This window comes from Panthera pardus, unplaced genomic scaffold, assembly GCF_024362965.1.
Source record: "Panthera pardus isolate Hobbes unplaced genomic scaffold, ASM2436296v1 HiC_scaffold_23, whole genome shotgun sequence".
NCBI classification, from domain to species: Eukaryota; Metazoa; Chordata; class Mammalia; order Carnivora; family Felidae; genus Panthera; species Panthera pardus.
In genome coordinates, this window is record NW_026526799.1 from 3053271 (window position 1) to 3079989 (window position 26719).

General features: G+C 48.9%; 1 protein-coding gene across 3 annotated transcripts in view; it reads right to left on the minus strand.

Annotated features, from left to right (window-relative positions):
- The window catches only part of ADAMTSL3 (ADAMTS like 3), a 350523-nt gene that overhangs the window by 49296 nt on the left and 274508 nt on the right, over positions 1–26719 (minus strand). For all 3 annotated transcript variants that reach the window (XM_053888620.1, XM_053888619.1, XM_053888621.1), the window contains 4 exons: positions 22709–22862; positions 11539–12610; positions 5981–6108; positions 3874–4002 (listed from right to left, as the gene is read on the minus strand). In XM_053888620.1, the coding sequence (XP_053744595.1) occupies positions 3874–4002; positions 5981–6108; positions 11539–12610; positions 22709–22862 (1483 nt within the window). The remainder of the gene's footprint in view (positions 1–3873; positions 4003–5980; positions 6109–11538; positions 12611–22708; positions 22863–26719) is intronic.

Consider the following 26719-nt stretch of genomic DNA (forward strand, 5'->3'; position numbering starts at 1 on the left):
TGACCTGAGGTAGGATTTCCACTACGTTTTTTCACAAGCAGATGTCCAGTAGAACTAGCCCGTTTGTGGAAAAGATGATGCTCTCCCCCCTCGAGTCTTTTTAGTACCCTTCTTGAAAGATTATGCTTTATAATTTAAATTTTTTAAATGTGTATTTATTTTCAAGAGTGAGAGAAAGAGAAAGAGAAAGAGAGCATGAGCAGGGGAGGGGCAGAGAGAGAGGGAGACGCAGAACCCAAAGCAGGCTCCAGACCCCGAGCTGTCAGCACAGAGCCCACGCGGGGCTCGAACTCACAAACCACGAGATCCTGACCTGAGCCGAAGTCAGACGCTCAACTGACTGAGCCACCCAGGCGCCCCTTGAAAGATTACGTTTTAAAGATTTATCAATGTTGACACCAGTAGCTCTAATTTATTCATTTTACTACCGTATAGTATTCAAGGAGATGAATATATTTTCATGGACTCTTTCTCCTGCTGAGAGGGATTTAGGTTGTTTCTTTCACATTTTTTTCCCCTCTCACTTTTAATCTCTCCCTCTCCCCTTTGCTCTTTATTATTACAAACAAAGCTGCATCATACATTCTATTAACTGTGTCTCTGCCTTGATAAGAGGGCCACCCTCATAAGTAGAATTTCCGGTGTGGGGGGGCGCCTGGGTGGCTCGGTCTGTTGAGCGGCCGACTTCGGCTCAGGTCGTGATCTCACGGTTCGTGGGTTCGAGCCCCGCGTCGGGCTCTGTGCTGACGGCTCGGAGCCTGGAGCCTGCTTTGGATTCTGTGTCTCCCTCTCTCTCTGCCCCTAACCCATTTGCATTCTGTCTCTGTCTCTCTCAAAAAAATAAACAAACATTAAAAAAAATTTAAAAAAAAAAAAAAAGAAAGAATTTCCAGTGTGGGGTGTCACGAGGAACCTGACACACAAGGAGACGTGAGAGCAGACACTCGGCTTAGCTGCACCTTCTGATGCGCTTGATGAGAGAGAAAAACAAGCAACACAGAATGCACAGGAAATCATAAGATAAAGGATGATGTCACTAAGCACGGAGACTAGAAGAAAAAGCTACCCAGCTATTACGATTTGCGGGTCATTTTTCTCAGATGAGCTTTTCCTTTCTTACCAGAAGGTGGCAGAGAGGACACACTTTCAATTCTTGCTCCATGTTTTAGAAGAAAAAAAAATTTTTTAAGAGCAAGACGAGTAACTCTTGCAACTTAAAACATCTAACTTTTAAACATCCAGATTTCCGGATTTCAACAGTTAACTTTTAGGGGCGCCCGGGTGGCTCAGCCGGTTGAGCGTCCGACTTCAGCCCAGGTCATGATCTCACGGTTCATGAGTTCGAGCCTCGTGCCGGGCTCTGTGCTGACAGCTCGGAGCCTGGAGCCTGCTTTGCATTGTGTCTCCCTCTCTCTCTGCCCTTCCTCTGCTCGTGCTCTGTCTCTCCCTCTCAAAATGAAGTAAACATTTAAAAAAAAAAGCCTAACTTTTAAACATCCAGATTTGAGGTTCTAGTATTTCATACAGTTATTAGAAACATCACCTAAGAAAGAGCAGAGACCATGACTTTTGATGTCTATATACATGAATTAAAAAAAACATACTCGGATTTAATAAAAGACTATCAATCTGTCTGAAAGGTACGAATAGGTGAGCTCATTCTAATTAGCGGAAAATATTTTAAGGGCAACTGAAAAACAAAAGGAAAATTTATACCTGCCACCGGTTCACGGAAGCAGTCTCAGTTTGCAATAGGAAAATGTAATTTTGTGAAGCAGGGTTCAAGTCTGTAAACACGCTACTGCCCTCATCTGTAAAATGAGGGGCTAGACGCGATGCAGCCCAAAGTCCCTCCTTCCACTAACATGGTATATTTCCTACCGTGGAGACGAGGGTAGGAAGGTCCCATACAAACTAGTGACGGAACTGCCTGGAAAGCCCAAGTTTTCTTACCCTTCACCAACTCCCCCATCGGTCTTTAAAAAGACGGCTCTCCATAAAAGGCTCAGTTAGTATGGCTTCTGCCCTTAAGAAAACACAGTAAACTCCCTGCAGGTTTATTTGCAATGGCACATAGCTCACAAAGAGGCGGTTTTATTTGGAGAAGGAAAGGACTCCTGAGGAGTCCCTGGGGTCCAGTCCACAGGGGAAGGCTGCCAGGTAAAAAAGACCAAATGGGGCAGCTCCCAGAAGGGGGAAGCAGGGAGCGGGGAGGTGGAGGGGCACTCCCAGCACGGAGCCTCGCCCTTGCCCCAGCCCAGTGGGTGCAGCAGGGAGGGGCAGAGGGGCTGCCGGGTCGGGGGCAGGTCAGAGATGGCCCACGTGCCGATGGTGCCTGGCCCAGAGAATAAAACCCCCCTGGAGTAAACGGTCTTCGCAAAAACACTTGCCACTGGACCCAGCCCCTGACTTACGACAGCAAATAATACACCACGACGACTTTTAACGGCTCATCCCCCCGGATGCCTGACTTTAAACTATTATGGAAGTAAGACATTTAGGAATAATGTTAAACGTTGAGGTTTCTCTTAATAGAAGTCAGATCTATTTTGCAGAACCTTCTGCAGGTGTAGGGCTGTAGAAACTCGAGCCGTTTGCGGCTTGGCAACTGCAAAGTTCCGTTCTGCTTTTCTCCTTGCGGAGGCCAGAGAGCGCCGGCCCATTCTGTAACCGGTGGCCGTGCTTTGCCAGAACACTCGCATATTTGTGGGTGGAGTCAGTTGGGAGGCTGGAGGGAGTTTTCAAGTCTGTGTAAGGCCAAACACCGCAGGGACTTCCAAGGGGTGAAAAATAATACCTTGGGGGTTAGCAAATTTCCACTGCTTCTGGAGCCAAATATGCAGGTCTGGAAACATGGCAAGGAAGGGACCATTACAGGGAGGGAGGGAGGCGGACGCGTGTGTCCTAGGCTCCCTTCCCTCCATGCACGGTCACTGTGTTACCCAGAACAGCGCAAGGACTCCCCGGGTCACCCTGCCTATCGGGGCCGCGGCCTAGTAAGACTCATCCCGAGTGGCTGTATCTGACAAGAACCTGGAAAGAACCTGGAAGAAGCCGGAAACGAGGGAAATACGGTCGTCCTGGCAGTGACTCGATGCCCAAGCTTATGCTAAGTCATCTTAAAACAGATCTTAATTGTAAAGGGTTCACAGGTCTCCCTGAGAAACTGATCAAAGTTATTCACACTGACCCCCTCAAACGGACACGGGTGTCGTACAGAATGCTCGTCTCAGTTTGGGGATGCGTGGGCCCAGGTTAAGACTTAAACATCTGTGATTTAAAGAGCAAGAATTAAAAGACATCAAGGCAAGGTCAGACCAAAAGTGTTATTTCTATTAAGGAACGAATGAGTCAGTCGGTTAGAAAGAGGGCTCATCTGCCAGCTCAAACAAAGCGCAAGGAGCCACCGAGGCACAGACCGGTTCACGCTCGCGTTAGGACAGTCCACAACAGAGAGTGTCGGCCAGGGGACCTTGACATTCCCACCCCCAGGCCTGGCCTTGCCTAGCTGGAGGATACGTCTGACAATTTCCAACAAGTCCCCTCACTGACGCTACGCTCACCCAGCAGCCCCACGACTAGAAGCTGGCCTCCCGTGTAGGTCCCGTGTTCCAGTCTTGCCAGTGGGAACATGTCAGTGTGCCAGGGAGGCACAGTCCTCCCTGGAAACCGGTCAACGGGCATTCCGTTTTACACACCGGGCTCCTGGATGGTCTCGCCCTTGAGAGATCTCCTGTCGGTGCCCTGGAAAAGCAGACCTCTGAGCCACTCAGGCTGAGGTCGAAGATGCCAAATTGCCAGTTGGCACCTCCCGGCAACGCTGGGCTGGCCATGGGCACCCCCCCAGCCCCCAACGGAAATGCCCACACTTGCCTTTCACAGGACAGCGGATTGTCACGTTTGCTTGCAGGGGTGCCTCTACGGTGCCTCCAACCACAACGGACAGATGGCTGTGCTCCCGTCTGCTGGTATTTCTCGCAATCGCCAAGATGGCAGGCGCCTCTTAATTCAAAGGGAGCGGGAAACGGTGTTAGGTTCAGGCTCTGCTCTGGGAAAGCGCGCGGCGTTGGGTAAACTGGGTTGAGCTCTTTGAGACCAGGGGCAGAATCCAGCTCTCTCTATAGCCCTCATGGTGTCCCATTAGGACTTGCACACACACGCACACACACACACACACACACACACACACACACACACACAGCCTGAGGGTGCTTAATGCACAGATGGACAGGCAGAGGGATGGATGGATGGATGAAGGCACTCAAAGAGGTACCCACAGGTGCACTGCCGCAACCATATATATGCTACGAGGCTATTCTGGTTTTATAAGCAAAATTGAGGATAAATGCCTCTTCAACAAATTGAAAGACAAGGAACTCAGAAGTTCCTAAGAAGCCAGGAAGGCACGGCAGGGCAGGGACACGTCTCCGACGCACAGGATGAAGCACAGCTGGTCAAACACACCAGCGCTTGCGACCAGGTGACTCCTTCTCTGGAAGGAAAACTTGGGAGAAAAAAACTCGCATACAACTTGCATGGAAAAATAAGCAAAGACAAGGTCGCCAAGAACCAAGAACCCACTCAAGGGCTTTTACTTCCCTGAATTTTGAGAGGCATGGACTTTTAACAGCTTCATTCCTTAACTCACTCAGGAGATACACTTTGCCCCTGAGCGGAACAAGAGGACAGGGTGCTGGCTGTTGAGCTGGAAGAAGGTGCTGGTTGCCCAGGCGCCTCTCAGGAGCCTGCGAGGGTCAGGGAAGACAACAGCCCAGAGGGGGTGTTGACAGAGCGTCCCTCTCCTGGAGAACGGCCGCCAGGAGTGCCTTCTCTACTCCGCCATTAGCCTGTGAGCTGCTGGAGGCGAGGGTGTGTCTGCTTCACCTGTTTTGTCACCTGTGCCTGGTGCCCTCAAGAATGGCATTTTCGTGGACTGTTGGGTCACCACGTGTTCAGGAGCCAGAGGACATGCTCTCTCAGGAACCTGGATCGTCCTGGGACGGGCTTCAGGGGAGACTTGTCAGCCACAAGGGGGACTGTCATTCCTCCCAGGAACTCCAGAACCTGGGGACAGACGCTTTCTGGGAAGGAGCGGATGCTCACAGGAGAGAACAACCCAGGAGGGTGGGGCAGAGGATCGAGGTCTGAAGGCCCTGCCTTGGGAATGTAGCCAGCGGAGGAAGTCAGGCCTTCTGCTTCAAGGAGCTGTTAAAATCAAGAGGTCCGACCTTCTCCGTGCGGAGCTATGGTGCGCCTGCTACCGCGCTCAATGCCTAGCGGTCTGCGTGCTGGATTCTAATGCCTGCTACTGCTCCTCTCCTCCGCTCAGTCCCTGTGAGCCACAGATGCCAGGGCCCATAGGGCGGAGGGCTGGAGGACGGGTCTCGTTCCATTTTTAATCCCAGAAAAGGAGCTCGCCGCAAGGAAGCCCTGCTTACGACTTACCACCTAAGAGTGTTCCTTTACAACTGAGCACATTTTCATACTAAAACGACACTGTCTGCCTCCCGCGAAGACAAGACACTAATTTATGGTTACGACTTCCCGAAACCGTTTCTAAGGTTTGGGAGCTATGCCTTTGGAGGTCCACGGTCATCTTCAAAGGATAATTGTTCTCTTTCACTGGCTGGTGGCATTTAAAAAAATGACAAGGCCCTACTATCCACACTGCTAATTAAATTCTCATTCATTCCCAGTTCTCGGAAGGCGAGCTCGAAAGGAGCCGTTTTCAAGACTTGGTCCACAAGCCGGCAGCATCCGTATAACTTGGGACCGTGTTAAAAATATAAGCTCTTGGACCCCTTCCAAGACCTACGGCGTCAGAACCTCCAGGAATGGGGGTGGGGTCCTAGAACTCTGTGTTCTGACAAACCACCTGCCCTCAGGTGCTCCTGCTGACCTTTGGGAACTGCTGCTCTACGGTTTTATGTTAAAAACGGAAAAAAAAACCCCAAGCTCGGGTTTGAACAACGGGCATTACCTGCATATAACACAGAAGACCTCTCCGCGTCGGAACCCAGACGATTAGCTACGGAGCATCCATACATCCCTTGTTCTTTCTTTGTCGGGTTCCGGATCTGCATCTTCCCCATTCCATCCAAGATGATCCTGCAGAACAGTTAGGAAGGGGTGCATTCATTTAATGTACCTCACGGCCCCGGGACCCTGGCACGTCGCAGGGAAAGACTAGGACATCAGACTTTGGGCTGGCAAGGATCCCGCCCGTGAGACTGGAGGGTGGAAAAGGCTTCTTCATGGGCTTGATGGAACTCAGCGGCGTGGCAGCCGGATGGCACTTGGACAGCCCGTCTTCCTGTCTCACTCTGCGTGAGTGTGGACTTTGGAGGGTGGACACCATGCTTGACCCACCACGTTTTCAGAAAGACGAACTAGCAAGCCTCAGTTGGCAGGATGTTAAACCCTCATTTTGGGCCCAAATCCTCCCTCGTGGAACCGCAGGTGTGGGTTTTTCGGCTTGGATTTGCACCCCGGAAGGGCGCAGGCTGTTGGTTAACGCTGCTTGGCTCTGATTGCTACCTCACTACCGCCGTAGGAAGAAGTCAGGGGAAGCGGCAACGCTAAGGCCGCGTTATCCGGGACTTTGAGCATGCTGTTAAGAATCAGGTCTACACTGCGAGAGCGCCATATGGCTTCCCAATTACTGGTACCCATAAACACCTGCAGGTAAATACCACGAGGACCCCAATGGGTCAGGTGTATCCTGACAGAGAAGGGGATTATTCAGGGAATGGAGAACGGTGCCTGTTCTGCTTTATTTTAATTTTTTCTTAATGACTTGAAGCTGCTTCTAGATCACCTGGATCGGTAGTCCGTGAGCTGTTTTTTCCCTGCACCCTCCCACTTTCCAGATCTTAGCAATACGGGCTGTTCTGACCGCTAAATGCTGTGTTTCTTCATGAGCTGAGCTGGGCCACTTCTCCATTTCCTCTCATTTCATGGTGCTTACCCTATGCTCCAGCCATAATGAACCTCTAACAGTTTCCAGAACATTCCATGATCTTTCATCACCCCGAGCTTTTGCATACGTTGTTCACCGTATTCAGGGTACCCTTTCCCCACCCCCTCCTTCTGGCAAACTCCAACTTACCCACTGAATCCTGGATCAAATATAATTTTCCCTGTAAAGCTTTCCCCAATACTCCTAGAGTTATCTTCTCCCCCTCTGGGCTCCTTCTGCTCTGGTTCATATATTTATTTGATGAAATATCTATTTCTTTCCACCAGATTGTGATCTTTTCAAGAGCAGGGACCAAATCTTATTCACAGCCGTGCATCTGCAGAGCTTGACACAGTGACAGTTGTACGGCAAGTTCTCAGAAGCCTCCGATGACCGAATGTATCAACGGTCACGATACAACAGCACAATGGCACAGACTGTGCATCCAAATGCCTACACGCTTTCTTTCCTCTCATTGGAGAGCAGCTCTCAAAAATATAATTCCATTTCTGAGTTCCTTCAACTGAAAAGCGAAGAGTCCGAAAAATATATCCGAAGGTGAGAGCCTTTGTTACATAAAGGGAATTAAATACAAGTTGAGCAAATTAATCGGGTAAGTTTGAGGAAGAACATGGAAATAAGAATGGATCTTACTAGTTTATTCTGTTAAAAACTTAAAAACTTTTAATAGCCATATGGAATTGTTTCTGTATCAAACAGCCGATCCTTGAAGTATGCAGAAATACATTGGAGCTGGAAGTACCGTGTCAAAACCTTTCTTCCGATGACCTCCGGGAGTCTCAGGCTCAGAAGCTCATGGTGATTCCATGCGGTCAAGTCACACTACTTAAAATCAACTCAACAAACATTTACTTGAACTGGCCACGCTCTACCGCATCCCTGAAGGACATGTGTGGCCATAAGTGAATCGATCCCTTCAACTCTCTCAGCCGCTGCTTCCTTACAAGGTGTAAAATTAATCTTTTTTTTGCTGTGTTGACATTTTCACTACTTAGTAAACACAGTGGTGGATACGATCCTGGCACCAGGGTATGCCATTCGTCCCTGAGCTCTTGACCAACACACACTTAACACAAAAACAAAAATGACAGTTTCCCTTAAGAATGTCTGAATGGAGGGGCGCCTGGGTGGCTCAGTCGGTTAAGCCTCCAATTTCGGGTCAGGTCACGATCTTAACAGTTCATGAATTCGAGCTCCCCGTTGGGTTCTGTGCTGTCAGCTCGGAGCCTGCAGCGTGCTTCGGATTCGGTGTCTCCCTCTTTTGCTGCCCCTCACCCGCTCATGCTTTGTCTCTCTCCCTCTCTCAAAAATAAATAAACACTAAAAAAAAAATTAAAAAAAAAAAAAAGAATGTCCTGAATGGAAGCAGGGAGACTCACTAATTTTACAAAATTTCACCCCTCAAGTATATATATTTTTAACATTCTGTATACAAAACGGGAAGTACACACAAACACTTCTGCGTGTTTCAATTCCTAGCTAAACTAGCCACTTTTTTCATGGAACCCCATTTTTACTTAAAGAACGGCTCTCAGACAAATTGATTATTCGGACTTGAGTATGTGGCAGCTATTTTTAACAATTTAACTAAATTGAGCTGGCCAATTCAAGGAAAACAACTGACAGTATTTGTTGGCAATGATCAAATTCGAACTTTCAGGTGAAAATTGAAATTTTGGAAAATTAGTATCCTCCACCGTGAACTTGACATTTTCCCAAAACTCAAAGACTTCTCTGATGGGATGAGTAGTTGATACTGCAGAGAATGTATACTTTTTACATTGTACAAGGAAATGCGTCAACATCTGAAAGACCTCTATAAACTGGTGAGCCAATATTTTCCGAATGACCAATGTGTGATATTATAAAATCATGTGTAGGTAAAAGATCCATTGAAAGTGCAAGATAAGGGGTGCCTGGGTGCCTCAGTTGGTTGAGCGTCCAACTTCGGCTCAGGTCATGATCTCACAGTTCATGAGTTCGAGCCCCATGTCAGGCTCTGTGCTGATGCCTCAGAGCCTGGAGCCTGCTTCGGATTCTGTGTCTCCTTCTCTCTCTGCCCCTCCCCCACTCGCACTTTCACTCTGTCTCTCAAAAAAAATTAATGTAAAAACATTTTTTAAGTGCAAGATAAACCATTTTTCCATTGTAACACAGTAACAAAATTTCATTAATATGGTTTTAATTTTTTTTTTTTTAACGTTTATTTATTTTTGAGACAGAGAGAGACAGAGCATGAACGGGGGAGGGGCAGAGAGAGAGGGAGACAGAATTGGAAGCAGGCTCCAGGCTCTGAGCCATCAGCCCAGAGCCCGACGCGGGGCTCGAACTCACGGACCGCGAGATCGTGACCCAGGCCAAAGTCGGACGCTTAACCGACTGAGCCACCCAGGCGCCCCGCCATTAATATGGTTTTAGATTCCTCAGGCAACTGACATTTAAGAAACTACCCCTTGTCCAGTTTTAGTGTGGTGTTAAAGAATAGCCACAATGATCTGAAAAGGCTATAAAAATTTCCTTCTTTTTCCAACTAACATGTCTTTATGAGGCCAAATTTTCTCTATAAACTTTAATTAAAACAATGTATCACAACAGATTTAATGGAGAAGCATTTAGGAGACTCCAGCTGTGTTTTATTAAACCAGACATTAGAGATTTGCAGAGATATAAAACAATGTCATCGTTATCAGTAATTTTTTTTAAAACATTGCTTGTATTTGTGTAAAATTGTTATTTATGTGAACACATGATGGACTTCTTACTGTTATTTCTTTTATTTTTTTCCTCTGATTTTGATTTTATTTTTTAATGTTTACTTATTTTTGAGAGAGAGCATGAGTGGGGGCGGGGCAGAGAGAGAGGGGGACAGAGGGTCCGAAGCAGGCTCTGAGCTGACAACACAGAGCCTGATGTGGGGCTCAAACTCAGTGAACCATGAGATCATGACCTGAGCCAGAGTTGGACGCTCAACTGACTGAACCACCCAGGTGCCCCCTTAAGGTTATTTCTAAATGGATTAATAAACAGACACTTTAAATGTTTCTTTGTTTTAATTTCTAATATGGTAAATATCGATAGCTGTAACTCACATTAACAGAAACCCTCTGGGCTTCTCAGAGAAGTTTTTAAAGTTCTTTAGGTTCAAAAGGGTCCGAAGGCCAAAAGATTTGTGAACTGCTAAGCTAGTTAGTTGATCTGCAAAGTTTATTCCACTTCGAAAACTTCCTTAACGCTCTTGTGTCCAGAGTTCCAGGGGGGAAAAATGAAGAAGTTAGATTTGCTCTACCTTTTCGTTCTAAGAGACAGCCTAATAATTTATTATAAAAACTTGAGTTTTACCTAGATTTTTTCTGATATTTCCCATTTTAGGCTCAACACACTAAAAGACACGATAAAAATAAAGTCTGCATTTTTAAAGCACCTTCTGGGTCTGCAAAACAATTTAACATCTGCTGTTTTGTTTCAACAATCCCCAGAGGCAGCTTGGGCTCTCTGAATGCAAATAAAGGGAAAGCAAAATGTCCCCCATCCTGTGTACAAACAGCAAGACTTAGAGACAGTGAAGGATACAGAAATGTATTAATATCTGCCGTTCCCGGCTCTTTTACGTGAAATGAAGGAAACGTGATGTGTCTGTGCTGACGTGCAGGGTCATAATACAAAATCTATGACTTAATATTGGGTTCCGAACATCTCAAAAACTTTGACCCTTATTTTTTGCAGCGATGGCAACAAATTTTATGACACAGAAAACGACTTCAGATTCTCAATCCTTCTATTAAGGCGATTCTTTGCGTGATACACAGATGCTGGAAGCGGTGACAGTGTTGAGGAGATCAGGTCCCTGGTTCCACCGGCCAAGAGTTAGTCTTGGGATTCTGTTGCTCAGTGACCTCATCAGACAACCGTTAACCCCTGCCCTGCCAACTCTTGTGAACGCCAACGAGGTGCCCTGTCTCCTAGGTAGAGAAAGGCCCCGTTGAGTTCTGCTTTGCAGTGCCTACGTAGTGCGGGGTTCCTGCAAGGGTGATTACTTTTTTGAGGCCTTCTATCGATTTTATTTCCTTTTTAGAGTTTATTTATTTTGAGAAAGAGAGAGAGCCGGGGGAGGGACGGAGAGAGAGAATCCCAAGCAGACTCCGCGCCATGAGCACAGAGCCCAGCGCAGGGCTCAAACTCATGAAACCTTGATATCATTACCTGAGCCAAAATCAAGGGTTGCCACACTGCCACCGGGCGCCCCATGTTGATTTTATTTTTAAACATTCGGTGCTCTGCGAAGAGAGAGTCTATATGTGCCGAACTTCGGTCTGACTCTACCCAGTCTTGTATCACCCCTATGTGACAATGATCGGGATGGTACGGCTTAATTTTTAAAATTCCAGCCAGTATGTGAAAAACACGTCCTAACACGTTTTTTTTTTTTTTTTTAAGTTTCTTTCCTAAAGAATCCTGTTGGACACACATTCTCAGGAGAAGGAATTTGAAAACCTTTTCAAGAAAACTGGGATGCCCATTAAGAAGGTATGACAAACGGAACGCTGCGTTCTTTTACTTACTTTTCTGAGGGTTTTAACAACGCCCCGTCCTTGGTCCATGTATAGGTGGCCTGAGTGGGGGTGACGGGCTCACACAGGATGTTGATGACCTCTGTCCTTTTTGTAATGTATACTGTATTTCCAATCCTCGAGTTCACCGTTTTATTAAATGAAACCGAGGTGGGCTGCCTTTGCCTCAGGAGGACAGGTCCCTTTGGCTGGAATGTCAGCTTGCCTGAGTTTCCTGCATTCGAGCCTTGGGGCACACTTCCTGTTGTCCCCCTTAGCTGAGCTGCGGGAGGCACCCCTTCTTGGACGCCCCTCCATGGCGGATGCCCTGGCTGTGCCTTAGCGAGCTCGGCCACCAGCTGATAGATCACCTGGGACGCAAGGTCACCACTGACCTCCTCGGTTTCCATGAGCTGACTCATGTTCCTTATCAGTTCGTCAAACTGGGCGGTCTCCATGCTGTATGCTCCCTGCTTAACGGCCGCTTCAAGCTGCTTATCCTTAAACTCCCAAGAGTAGGGGTTCCCCGCAGAAGTGCCACAGTGGCCCAACAGCGCTCTCAGGAAAGGCTGGTTATCAGCTTGGCCGTTGTCCGGATAAGGCTCATTTTTGTGACCCCACAATTGCCTCATTTTCTGCCAGGTGGCGCCCAAGCTATTGGGGTCGTTGTGGTCCGTCCCAGGCTGGTCCCTCACGTGCCCTCCGAGGGCCGGGGGCGCCACCAGCCTGTTGTCGGCACCGATGACCTTCAGAACAATGGTTTCTCGGGCAGGACCTGCGATGCACTGGTACATGCCGATGTCGGGGGCCGCGAGGCTGTGGATTTTTAGCGAGCCTGACTTGGTGATGCCGAGCCGCTTGGAGTTCTGCAGACAACGGCCATCCTTCTCCCACTGGATCAGAGATTTCTGGAATCGTCGTACTGGGCATTTAATAATCACAGACGTGTTGGGCAGCAAGTAGGCCCTGCTCCCAACGGTCAGGTTAATGCGCTTCTCCTCCCTCGTCTGAATGTAGACTCTCTGGACACCAAGGATCTGGGGCCCCTGCTCACCAGGTTTTGTCTCCACCTCTGGCTTCATTTCTGCAGGGGAAAAAAAAGAAAGAAAAGAAAATACGAACAAACATCGCAATCATAAAAGCTTTCTGACAGCAATCTTCCAAGGCTGATACGAGTCAACGGTTGTATTTTCTTTCCTCTTTTAAAACATCTGACAAGTAGAACACAAATAACAGTATGCACAAACATGGAGTACTGCAGCAGCAAGGAACACAAGTTTGGATGAAGGGCATGAAAACACGTAAATTATTTTGCAAAACCCTGGGGAGCTGTGACGTTAAATGTTTCCATCGATAAGGGGATGTCTGATATTTTGGGCCATCACCACCCGGTAGGTATGAGCCTTTGGGGAGTTAATATATGGCTTGGCCAGAGACACATCAGCTACGGGAGAGAAAGGGAGAGTGGAGAAGTGAGAGAAAGCATCCTAAGTATCTTAAGGTGACTATGAGGCTGGCCAATGGCAGACAACTCGAGCGGGTCCGTTAAACTAGCAGGGCCCGAAGAAGCGCGTGGTCTAAGAAGAAAAGAGAGAACGGGCACTGAGTTTGGATCTTAGCTCTGCCACTCGGACAAGTCATTGGATCTCTCTGATCCTCAATCTTCTCGCCTAGAAAACGTGGGCAGGGGGCCTGGGGGGCTCAGACGGTTAAGCGTCTTACTTCTGCTCAGGTCATGATCTCGAGGTTCTTGAGTTCGAGCCCTGCGTTGGGCTCTGTGCTGACAGCTTGGAGCCTGGAGCCTGCTTCGGATTTTGTCTCCCTTTCTCTTTCTCTGCCCCTCCCCTGCTCATGCTCTGCCTCTCTCAAAAATAAACATTAAGAACAATTCAGAAAACGTTGACTAGTGCCAGTGCCTTCATCAGAGGCGTGTGAAAGTCTGGTTGGGCATTCACACCAAATGCGTGCATAGTAGTGGGCACACAATACACTCTCACATACGACCACTGTGGCCCTGACACCTGACAATGGGAGGTGTGGCCAGAAAGCAGCAGGGCAGTGCCAGAGGGGATGAGACATAGGGCTGGCTCTAGCTTGTTCCTGGATGTGGCCTCCAGTTAATGGCCGCGGGCCAAAGAGAAGGCACCTTAGGTCTCTCCTTTGGAAGAAGAGCCCGCAGGAAGGCCTCGATGTGTCCCGGGGTGGCTCGGAAGTGAGGGAGGGGTGACGTGGGGGGAAGCCTGGGGCCTCTTTGATGATGTACTTAGGTCCACAGGCACACAGAGGATTGGGAGCACCAGGGAGTGATAGAAGAGACTGGACTCTGGTCAGAGGTATTGCTGGATTCAGGACATGGGATTGGGGGCCTCATTACCTTGAAGGATCCCGGTTAGGGGTCCTCCTGGCTGAGGCACTGGCAAGGAAACACTAGGAGAAAAGTCAGAGTAGGTCTCCACTTAGATGGCCCTCTCAGGCCTGACCCTGGTTTCCCAGAATAACTCTTGGAGTCCTCCTGGGTGGCTCATGAGCCCCGTTAGGGTCTAGCTGCTGGCTGGGCTGCGGCGGGACCAGTGCGGTCAGGAAAACAACAGGGGCGAACCCACAATTTCTGTGGCAGAGGATGTCCTCGGTGAGGGACAGGCATAATGAGCTTGCATGCGAACCCCACAGAGATGGAGTCAGCAGGTCAGGACTTGTCCAGGGCTCTGCCCGTGGACGATCGTCAGCTCGGGTCTAAGTGGAACTGGACGACCTGCCACGCACCCTGCCTTCCCCACCGGATACAATCTCCACAGAGGGTGTCAAGTTCACCCCAGCCACAGAGGTGTTCTTTCAGTTGGTAGCACAGAATTTTGAACGTACCATTGTTCAACCGCGATCAAAACCAGGCAAAAAAAAAAATGTTATGGATTCACTGGTAGATTTACAGCTCATCCATTATTACAGGCAGAGATGCTGTCCAAAACTCAACAATGTGCACAGCAAGGGTGCCACCAACCAGAAGCGACGGCGGCTGTAGCACTGGAGTGGGGTCCTGCTGTCACACTACTCTCAGAGTGTTCCCTCCATCATAGTTAGATTATGGGGAGGTCAGGTGGCTCCTGCCTGCGGAGCTCTCAAACTTTGTGGCCTGCTAGAAACATCCATTATTATTATTTTTTTTAATCTCGATGCCCTGGGACCCATCCCCAGAACTTCTGACCTATGGGGAACAGCCTGGGCCCTACGAATGTTTTTAAGCTCTCCAGGTGCCTGAAAGATGCAGCAAAGTTTGAGAACCACTGCCCCCACGCCTGCCACTGGGTGAAACCAAGGCAGCAGAGAAAGGTGTTCCTGACCCCACTTCTTTTATTGAAAGACAATGTGATGGGATGTTGCTGGTCAAGAGGGAAGGAGAGACAAGAGGCAGCAGCCATGTTTTCTGCGCGAACCCTGCCAAAGTCTTTATGACATGCGGAGCCTTCTGGAAGAAGACTTTAGGGGGATTCCTCTCTGGCCTCAGCCTCAGGAATCATCACACTTAACTCTGAGGGATTAGTTCACGTCCTGTCCGACGATTGTAGAACGGTGTCGTGGACCAGCCTGCTTTTTCAAGATTGCTGTTACGGCGACAAGTATGGAGCCAAATCTGTGCTCGTGCATTAACAGGAGAGTCCAGTTCAAGCCATAATCATGTATTAGCCTTGTCTTCCTTTCTTATTCCTTAGATGCTTCTGGTTTTACTTATCTGGTCATGTTTTATAAATACATAAAAGTGGCCTATTGTTGTCACAAGGCCAGGTATGTATGTGTGTGCATGTCTGCCTATATATCTGTATATCTATCTATACAGAGCCCTTACAATTATTTTAAAGGCCTATTTGAACACCCTGTCTGGTCCCTGGTCCCTTGGAGGTGGACAGTGGAAAAGATGGATGTGCACATGGATGGCTTCAAAGTCACAACACAAACTGGGTCAACGTCAGGGTTTTTGTCTTGTTTCGTTTTTTTAAGTAGGCTCCACGCCCAGCAAGGAGCCCCATGTGGGGCTTGAGCTCCCAACCCTGAGATTAAGGCCTGAGCTAGATCAAGAGTTGGACATTCAACCGACTGAGCCACCCAGGCGCCCCTAGAGTCAGGTTTTTTAATTCAGGCACCGGAGGCATGTGAGGAGACTATTTTGGGGGTAGCTGTGCTGCTAAGGGTGAGGTCACAGCTTGGACGTTCCTGCACTTCCTGGGACGCAGAAGCCCACGTGGAAAGGAAGCACGTCTGTGTAGCTGAATGGTGGTCTGAAGGGATGATCTGAGGCTGGTATAAACCCACACAGTCCCCGGATGCTCTAGAAGCAAGCATGGACGGGGGTTCTAAGCACCTTTAGGTCCACTGGTGGCCAGATGTCCCTCAGCTGAGCCCGAGGCTTAAACTAGATGGGGCCCTGCCTCCTTCTAAGACAGCCTGGGGAGCCTGCAGGTGGTGGGCGGCATTCGGCCTTGGTGAGGAACCCGCCCAAGCGGCGGGTGAGCCACGTGAGGGCCAACTGCTCCCTCTGGCTGCCTGCCCATCTGCTGGAAGGTAGGTGGTGTGGCCCCCGCCGGTCCCATCCTAACCCTGCTGTGGCAAGGGCTCACGCTGGGTACAGAGCATATTAGGAGCAGGTGTGCCTGGGGAGCGACCCGGGGTTCAGGCCCTGCCAGGCTGCCGGGTTCCACAGCCTGGACCTGCTCTCCTGTTGGGACTCCCGTGAGTTCCTCTGGAGAAGTGCCTGGAGCGTGACGTCATCGGACACGGCGTCTGGGCGAGAACTGGTCTGGCCTTGGGCGACCGCATCCTCCTGCACCTGGACACACCCCTGAACTACAAGTCTGGCCCGGCCTGATCAGGTACGAGCCTCACCTGCTGCGCAGAGAGTGGCTTTCTCTTCCTTCGCTAAGCTTTTCCTTGGGTGGCCCTGCGGATGCAACGAGCAACTTTGGGCTGTCGAGTCTAGCTGCTCTGGTTTGTGCACTCTGTCTATCAGGTCTCGTTTATCTGGTCTAGTTGATCACATCTCGTCTATCAGGTCTTTCAGTCTAGTTTACGGAGGCCTAGCGTATGAGCCCCGGTCTGTCAGTGCTAGTTTAACAGGTTTAGTTTATCTGTCTAGCCTGGACCTCTGTTCACTGCTTCCCAGAAATCTCTTCCTGGTACCTCAAGTTAAAGCATTTTTTTTAACGTTTATTTATTTTTGAGAGACAGAGACAGACAGAGCATGAGCAGGGGAGGGGCAGAGAGAAAGGGAGACACAGAATCCCATGCAGGCTCCAGGCCCCAAGCTGTCAGCACAGAGACCAACACGGGGCTCAAACCCACAGACCGCGAGTTCATGACTTGAGCCAAGGTCGGACGCTTCACCGACTGAGCCGCCCTCAAGTTTAAAACATTAGAATCTAAACTCATTATGTCTGCCTCCCATCCCATCCCGGTATCCTCCTCTTCCTGTGCTCCCTGAGTGAATGGCATCACTTTCCCCCAGTTACCCCAAGTCAGAAACCAGAAAGTCAGTGTGAGGCCTCCCTGCCCAGCGGCGTGCTGGCCCTACCTCTCACGGGCTCTCAGGTCAGCGAGCTTGTTGCTACCTGTCCCCAACTCTGCATTCAACCATATCACATCAGCAGCCGGAAGCCAACCACGACGGTAGTCCTCGCTGGGCAGAAATCAGCAAAGATAACAAAGGGTTGCTACCCTCCCTCCTCACCACCCTCTGCCCCAGACCTGGCCATTAAATGCATGCAAGCACTCCCCTGCCCTTGGGCCGTGGCCCCCAGCCCCAGGTACTAAGGCGGGATGTCTGCGGCATCGTGGGGCTCCGCCCTGGCACTCTCTCACCTAGAAACTGCCAGAGTCCCACCCCCAGACTCCCAGCCTGCACCCTCGTATTTATCCAATGTATCCACATAGCTGTTGGAGTAAATGAACCAAAATAAAACCTGACCGCCTCATCTCCTTCTTGGATAAAATCTAAACTTCTTAGCATAGAGTCCCAACACCCTCTACAGCTACGTTCTCAAGCTTTCTCTTTTGTCATAACCTTGAACCTATGTTCTAATCTCACGGTATTTCTTACGGTTTCCCCGGACATACAAGTGCATTTGACACCCCCTACCTTTGTCCACACTGCTCTCTTCTCCCAGATTCTCCTGTGTCCTCCCCAGTGTGGGTCTGGAGAATGGACGCCCATCTTTCAGAACTCTGCCCAAGGGAGCCTCCTCTGTGAAACCTTTCCTGACCTCCCCCGCCCCCCCCGGGTGGCATTGGCCTTCCACATTCTATCACGGCACCCATGGCACTTTCCTGGTCTCATTTCTCTGCGCAGATTTCTCTCCCACTGGACCACGAGCTCTTAATCACAAGAGAACGTGTCTTCCGCTTTGTATCGTAACATCTGAGACACAGCAGCACTTGGTGAATGGCTGCATAAAGAATAAGGAAATGCTGTCATCGTGTGTTCTATGCTAAAGTCCAAGGTGTGTGTGGGAGGCGGGAGAGCTAACAAGGCAGAGCCTTGGGAGAGGGAGAGAGGGTCTCAGGGAGAGACCCTGAGCTGCAGAGAAATGAGTGTGTTCGAGACAGCCCTGGGAAGGGATGGGGTGTATACGCTGTCTGCCTGGCTGTCTCCCCCTGCCCCAGCCATCCTGATCTCAGTGCTTTGACAACAAATACGAATCTGTTTCACCAAAACTCAGGAACCCTAGAAACCTGGAGCCATAATTTAAAAAAAAAAAAAAAAAGTCTAAAATCAGGGCGCCTGGGTGGCTCGGTCGGCTCCGGCATCCGACTTCTGCTCAGGTCGTGATCTCGCGGTTCGTGGGTTTGAGCCCCGCGTCGGGCTCTGCACTGACAGCCGGAGCCTGCTTCGGTTCCTGTCTTGCTCTCTTTCTGCCCCTCCCCAGCTCGTGCTTTCTCTCTGTCTCAAAAATAAAGAATGTCGAAATAAAATTTAAAAAGTCTAAAATCAAATACTACATTTCCGTTATGTTTTTCCCCCCTTCAAATCCCTAATTAGAAGACAAGACTTCCAACGGCAATACGAAGAGAATCCAAGTCCGGGATATTTGAAAAGCGTCTCTGCGGGTAGAAGTCATGATAGGCACTTTGGGGGGGCCTCGATGGAGAAGTCCGGGGCTACTGTGTACCTGCCCCACACAAGCACCCTGCACCCTCCTGGGACAGAAGACACAAGTTGCTCTGTCACAGCGTGTCCTGTCTTCAAAGCTGTGACAGGAATTAAAGGGATGGCATTAAAAATATCTAATATTTTGAGCCTTCAGTCAGCATCTGGCATTGCTTCTAAGCACTTTCTAGGTATTACGTCTCAGAGCAATCGTACAAGGTAGATGCAATTTACTATTCCCATTTTGCAGATGAGAACATAGAGCCTGGCAGAGATTAGGTAACTTGCCTGACGTCACAGGGCGAGGCAACGGCTGGGATTGTAACTCGGGGGGTTGTATTACCTTCCAGAGAAGGTTCCACTGAGAAAGATCGTGGGGGAAGGCAGGGTTTGCGTTGGTCTTTCAGGAATAAGAAGAATGTCAGTTGCTAGATATGGCGGGAGAAAGAATTCGAGAAACGATCAAAGCCTGGGGTGGGGGAGGCAGGGAATGTAGGGGGGACCCAGGCAGGGGTATAACCGGACCGTGTGGTGCTCAAGACATCTCTCCCACCCGCCCTCCACCCAGCTGCCCATGAACACGGTCAAAATGAAGATCAACAAAACTCATTCGTCCAAAGAGGATGGGTTGGGGATGCCTGGGGGGCTCAGGTGGTTGAGCATTGGACTCTTGATCATGACTCTGGTCGCGATCACGCTTTGTGGCGTCAATCCCACATCAGGCTCTGCTCTGACAGCACAGATCCTGCTTGGGTTTCTCTCTCCCTTTCTCTCTGCCCCTCCCCAGCTGACGCTGTCTGTCTGTCTCTCTCTCTCTGTCTCAAAAATAATAGTTAATGGGGTGCCTGGGTGGTTCAGTCGTTCGAGTGACCGACTTCAGCTCAGGTCATGATCTCACAGTTCGTGAGTTCGAGCCCCGAGGCGGGTTCTGTCCTGACAGCTCGGAGCCTGGAGTCTGCTAAGGATTCTGTGTCTCCCTCTCTCTCTGCCCCTCCCCTGCTCACGCTCTGTGTCTCTCTGTCTCTCAATAATAAATAAACGTTAGGGGCGCCTGGGTGGCTCGGTCGGTTAAGCGTCCGACTTCGGCTCAGGTCACGATCTCGCGGTCCGTGAGTTCGAGCCCCGCGTCGGGCTCTGTGCTGACAGCTCAGAGCCTGGAGCCTGTTTCGGATTCTCTGTCTCCCTCTCTCTCTGCCCCTCCCCTGTTCACGCTCTGTCTCTCTCTGTCTCAAAAATAAATAAACGTTAAAAAAAAAAAATTTAAACGTTAAAAATTAAAAAAAAAAAAATAGTTAAAAAAATAAACAAAGAGGATGGGTTTTACTTAAATGGGAGGCACCAGTTAGGATGCTTAGCGAGAGGTGGGGGCTTGAAAAGGGAGTAAAGATCACAGCACAGGTGGACTCTGTCTTTCTCGTCTTCAGGCCCCTTCCAATCACGCAGGGGTCGGGCCCACGAAGAAGACCACACCTTTGCAATCTTGGGGGGCAGATGGGGCAGAAAGGAGGTGAAGGGGGGCGGAAAGTCAGAGGACATTATGGCAGATAGGCCTTGCTATTCCCAGTGGAATAAAAGACGAGTCCGTCAACTTCTCTGTTGACGAAATTGGGAAATTAGGAGTTGCAGCAGGAGTTAGCAATAGCTTCCATGGTGAATGTCTAGGGACGTCTTAGGAAACACGGGGGAAAAGAAAAACACTCGATGCCCAGGTAAATCAGCACGAGCACGAAGAATGGGATGCTATTTCCTCCAGCAAATCCTAGTAGCTCAGACCGGGGAACCCAAAGCCAAACAAATATCACCTGAAAAGTAAGGCCGGGGTTGAAGTGAGTAGGTGATCGAGGTGGGGGGGGGTGCAGAGCGAGCAAGAATACTGCAGCGAGGCTTTAACCACTGCACGTGACACCCTGGAAGCTACGTCAAGGGCAGAGTTGGCGCTGAGCGCAGGGTGGCGGGCGGGGGGGAAGCAGGGAAGGCGCCAGACCGCAGGGGTCCGGAGGACCCGTGAACCCCGGAGCGCACCTCCTGGCTCCGGGAAGAAGAGGATGCCCCATCACGGTGCAAAGGGAGAAGCCAGATTTCAGCAAGCAAAGGCCACTGAGCACAGGTGATGGCGGGAGCCAGGCCACGGAGCAAGCGGAGGCCCGGCTGGGGTGAGGCTGGGAGCGGGCGTTCCCCTCCCTTCTCTGCTTTCCATGCCCCACGCGTTTGGCAGGCCAGGGAATGGGCTGGGGAAAGAGAAATAGGGCATTGACCGTGCTTTTGCTTGCTTTTTTCGCAAGCAATTTTACCCTGCTCTGCGCTGCACGCCGTGATAGTTTCTAAGTTCACCTGCACCACGTGGCACGCCACATGCTGCGATGACCTTCGAGGAAGCGCCTGGACGCCTTGAAGTTCACTCTCCTCGAAGGCAGCTTGCGGTCTAAGCACACCGCCATACGCAACCGTCCACAATTACTAAAAACCAAGTCGATAAGCACTTTGAAGGACGACCCTGTGCCCTAGGCCACAGGTATTCTTAAATTCCAGGACACGATGGAACTTGGAGTCTCAAGAGTTTGAAAATCTGTTCTCAAAGAATTCCCAAGGAAAAAAGTTAACGTTGTCTATCAATCAGCATAAAGAGGCAGCTAAGAGTGTGGACTCAGGAATCACACAGACCTGTGGTCAAACAGGCCAAGGCGTCCAACTGGCAGCTACGGGTCTTTGGTCAAGCCTCATACGTTCTCTAAGTCTTGGGTTCCTCATCTCTAAATGGGAATAATATGTGTCTCATAAATAGCTGGGGGCTGAATGGCTTAGTGCATGTGAGGAGTTCCAACCAATAAATGCTCAATAAACAGCCAAAAAAAGCCTCCACTTCTTTTTTTTAAGTTGTAACTGTTTTTTTTAAACTTTGTTTTATGAGTTTCTCCCAGAAAGTTGTGGGTAAATTTGGATTTTATATCTAAGGTTTTTTTTTCCCTTAAGCAGCATGAACATAATAGTTAATTTCTGATTTTTTTTTTCTTACCATAAGCTCAGGAGGGTACCTGAGGTAATTAATATTACTTTACAGGTGAGTCATTGATCACAGTGAAAAACAAAGCAAGAAACAGACCCAGAAGCTGCACAGTCCTGGTATGGGTTTCCCCCTAGCTCCGAACTCCACCTCTCCTGGGGTGGTTATTTTCATTTTCTGTAGGGCCAGCCCCCAACTCACTTGTTACCACCCATCGTCCTACCTGGAACCCACAGATGCATGTGTAAACATTCTCTCATCTACACTGAAAATACAGAGGAGTGTGACATATGCATATTAGCTTTTGGATGTAATGAAGCTACCCTATTAAGTCTTGAGGCTGAGCTTATCATTTAGAATTGAAGCAGTGTTTCATGTTTTCCTTGCTGGTTTCAGATTACAGTAAAACCTTGGTTTGCGAGCATAATTCATTCCAGAAACATGCCTGTCGTCAAAAGCACTTGCATAATCAAAGCGAAACTCAAGAGCCATTGGCTCAGGTATCAATCACGTGACATTCGGCATCACGTCCTACTCGTACTGCCAGACCTCGCTCGTTTATCAAGTTAACATTTACTAGAAATGTTTGCTCGTCTTGCGGAACCCTCGGAGAACAAGTTACTCACCGCGGTCCAAGGTTTTACTGTACACACAAGAAGGGATGTTCCACTCTCACTAGAATGGATCCGAACGCATCCTCGGCGAAGGAAACCGGAGACTAGTCTGGCTTCACTTCTACAAGGAATACTCATGAATTAATCATAAGTGGAAGAAACCGTGGTCAAGCGAAGGAAACGGAAGTATAAACCCAAGTGAGGCCACAGAACAGAGGCCATCTGTCAAGGTGGGTGGACATATTAAGGCCGGCTTGCCTTACAACTGTATCTCCTACTCAACATTGCACCGGCTGCTGCTTACAGCAATTCTGAGTTCTGCTTGGTCTGCTTTACCCACAGATCAGCAATGTGCTGCTTTACGGGAAAGGAAGCCATCGGGACGAGAGGAACAGCACGGGCACACCCAGCGGAGCGTGGCCTCTCCATACTTACTACTGCAGGCGGGCATCTGGCAAGATCTTACGAGAGGGGGCCCTGGGAGATCTCTGCACATCACCTCGCTGAGGGGGACGCGCCGGCCCTTGGCGGTCAGCCTCTGACACACCTGCTTTCTTCGCTGGGTTCCAACGCCACAGCTGACGGAACACTGCAAGGAGAAGTGTGCACCGGTCACATGGGCGTCAGCCGACGGCGTCGCCAACAGCCGCGTCTCCACCGGGACAACAAGAGGGGCTGTACGTGCGGCTGCCGGTTCCTGGGCGCGAACGCCTATTTTTTTATTTCTCTGTTATTTAACTCAGGTATACGTGGCACACCATGTTACGTGAGCCTCAGGGGTACAACACAGCGATTGGACGAGTCGATCCGGTACTCAGTGCTCACCACGGCAAGTGCTGTCCCCTGCCGTCACCACACAAGGTTCTCATGGTGTCACTGACTGCATTCCCTACGCCACACTTTTCATCCCCTCTATTTTTTTTTTGACTTATTTTTTATAATATGGGAAGTTTCCTCCTCTTCTTCCTTCCTTCCTCCTGAGACGGCAATTAATTTCCAGTAATCTCCCGTCATGAGGATTTTTTGGCATTGTGATTGATATCTGACTTATTTTTTAGCTATTTATTTATAAAGTAAGATGATTGTGCTTTAAAAAAAAAAGATACATACCCACAACCAAGACTTCAAGAAATAAACACAAAAGGAAAGGTTTGTTTTTTTTTTTTAAACCGCTCAAACCGCTTCACATAAAGTAACATTAATATTTGGTCATCCACGTGTGTATAACATTGATATTTGATAATCACTGTGTGTACATGCAATTTTAATTGAAAAATGTAATGCAGTTTCATTAGGTGTATTAGAAAAAAAGGGAACTAAAGTAGAATTAAAAGAGATGTTGAGGGACGCCTGGGTGGCTCAGTCAGGTAAGCATCTGACTCTTGATATCAGCTCAGGTCATGATTTCATGGTTCGTGGGATCGAGCCCCCAGTCGGGTTCTGTGCTGACAGTGTGGAGCCTGCTTGGGATTCTCTCTCTTCCACTTTCTCTGCCCCTCCCCCTCTTGCACACTCTCTCAAAATAAGTAAACCTAAAAACATTTTTTTTATAAAATTAATTTCTTAAAAAAAAAAAAGGTGAATGTCTGACGTTTTTTTTTTTTCACCCTGGCAATGCATTCCCAAAAAGAACCCTCTAATGTTCAGAAAGAAAATTAAAAAAACAAAAATTGTAGAAACCAACAAGATATTTAGATGATTGTTTTTAATGACACGTTTGGACTTAGGAGAGTATCTACTGGCTAGGAAAGATGAGGAAATAAACCCGTTCATTCCTGCCACCTCTTCCTTCCAAACCTCCAGGTAGCATTCATGATGCTGTCCAGGTAACGTCAGGGTTTCTGATACGTACATTCTGTTCTGAGATGTCATTGCTGACTGTTCTTTTTTTTTTTTTTTTTTTTTTTTTTTTTTGATGTTTATTTTTGAGAGAGAGCACGTGTGATACAGGGAGGGGCAGAGAGGGAGAGAGAACCCCAAGCAGGCTCCCCACTGTCAGTGCGGAGCCTGACGTGGGACTCAAACCCACGAACCATGAGATCATGACCTGAGCCAAAATCACGAGTCTGACGCTTCACCGACTGAGCCACCCAGGCGCCCCATTCTCTTTCATTTTCTGTTCCATTTGTCCTGTTCTTTTCAGAAATTCCAATGGGCTTGGGTGTGATCTCCTCTCTGTCTCCCACATCCATCACTGCCTCTGAAAACCAACTTCACATCTGTACTCTTTCTCCTATCCCTGTACGCGAGTCCTTCCAGCCTGCACACGGTATCTCGGATTTCACTTTAATTTTGTTGTTGCTTGTAATGTAACCTTGTATTTCTGCTCTTCTTAATTTTTCTTTTCTGTTGTTTTTCCCCCCATGAATGTTCCAGTTATCTTTCCTTCTCCTTTTGTTGACCTACCATCTCCTTTTGAGCTCAAACCTAACTTTAAAGCCACCTTCCGCCCCGGACGCCATGACTGTAATTTTCTTGGGAACACAGACTCTACTTGTTGGAACATCCCAAAGATGTTACCACCATTCACGTGACCGCTGCTTTCTGTTCCCTTCCCGGAGACCTGATTTCCTCCTTCGCCTTCAATTCCTCGCCCCCCCATCCCCCGATGGGGATGCCTAGGTTTTAGGCTGGAGTCAGGAGTGCAGCTGTTTGGGAACAACACGGGCAGGGGGTGAGCAGTTTCCCTCACTTGTGTATGACGCTCTGGCACCACGATTTCATTTCTGCTGCCCGCGTGCCTGTTCAGCTCTTGGCGTTCGAGTGGCTGGCGGGACTCCGAGAACCACCTCTTCGACGACCGGCTCCCTGTGTGATAACACGGCCACCACACGCCACCTCATCTCTGGCCGCCCTCCTGGGTTGGGAGGCCTGCAATGCCGCGTGTCCTTCGGCGCCACCTGGCCCACGGTTCCGCAGGGACACAAGGGCAGCTCCGGGTCTAGCCCTCGTCTGTTCTCTGTAGTCAAAGGACTGTTGAATGGGCCTTGGAGGGCTGTCCCGCGTCCTCCCGGGGGGGATCTACGCTGCACTCGGCGCCTGAGGGATTTCTGCCAGGCTCCCTTCTCGTTTGGGGCCAGATTTTATGGTCTTTGGCAGGTGCGTTCCATGATTTACAGTTTGGGATTGTGGCCACTTCATTGTTTACTGAGGACGGAGTGTTCCCTCTCTTCCATTCTCTTTGTGGGTTTTATGTTGAGTTTCAAAGGAGGGGAATGCAATTTTTTTTAAAATCCTTGATGGGGCGCCTGGGTGGCTTGGTCGGTTAAGCGTCCGACTTCGGCTCAGGTCATGATCTCACGGTCCGTGAGTTCGAGCCCCGTGTCGGGCTCTGTGCTGACCGCTCAGAGCCTGGAGCCTGTTTCGGATTCTGTGTCTCCCTCTCTCTCTGCCCCTCCCCTGTTCATGCTCTGTCTCTCTCTGTCTCAAAAATAAATAAACGTTAAAAAAAAATTAAAATCCTTGAGTGTCCTCTTTAACAGAAAGCCCTGAACTATTAATATTTTCAGTACAAAGAAAAGCTTTTCGTATGCTTTTGAATAAATAACTTAACACTGCCATTTGCCACGTTATGATTTGTTTTTGTTTTTTTTTTAACCAAGTCACATCATCATCTAGGAGTCTCCCTTATAAGAACAAATTAACGTCAACTTTTAAATTTTGATTCATGTAACAGTAACATCACTGCCAGTCTCCACTCATAAGCCGTTTCTAATGATAAATACAGGATTATTTCCCCCTCCCCATCATGAATGGGAGCATCCTTTGCAAATCCCTCTTCGGGATGGAGGTCTGATGTGACCTCGTGTCTGCTAAGTTCAACGTTAGGGTGCCATTAGAGAATGTTCCCAACTCAGAGAGAGGGAAAGTGACAGCATCAGTGCAATAAATTACAGTTCACAGAGCAGCAACCATATGCCAAAGCGTCTCCTATTTATGCCACAGAAATCTGGTAGATTCCTTTGGAAGAGCTCATGGGAACAACACACCCTGACTTCTTACAACTTTGTAAGTACAACTTTGACCTTTACACTTGGAGGTCACCTTGGGAGGATAGAGAATCCTCGCCTCACGTTTCCCTTCTCTTCATTTATTAAACATGTTGTTCCGATGTTTTCCCCTGTGAAGTGGCATTGGTGAGAAGTCTGATGGTAACCCGACTTTCCTTCCCTAGTACGTGACTTGGCCTTTTCGCCTGGATATACAAATACCATTTTTCTTCATCTTTAAACTCCGGCACTTTTAGCAGAAGATGTCTTGACGTTGGCTGTACTAGGTCACTTCTCCCAGGGGCGTGGTGTGCCCTTTCAATACCGCGATTTGTGATTTACATGGTGATTTTCTTTATAGTTTTGTTCTGTTGTTTTGCTTTTATTTTCTTGGAACTCTAGCAATACTTACACGTTGGATTTTTTCCCCTCCCTTCTATCTCATATTTTTTGCTTG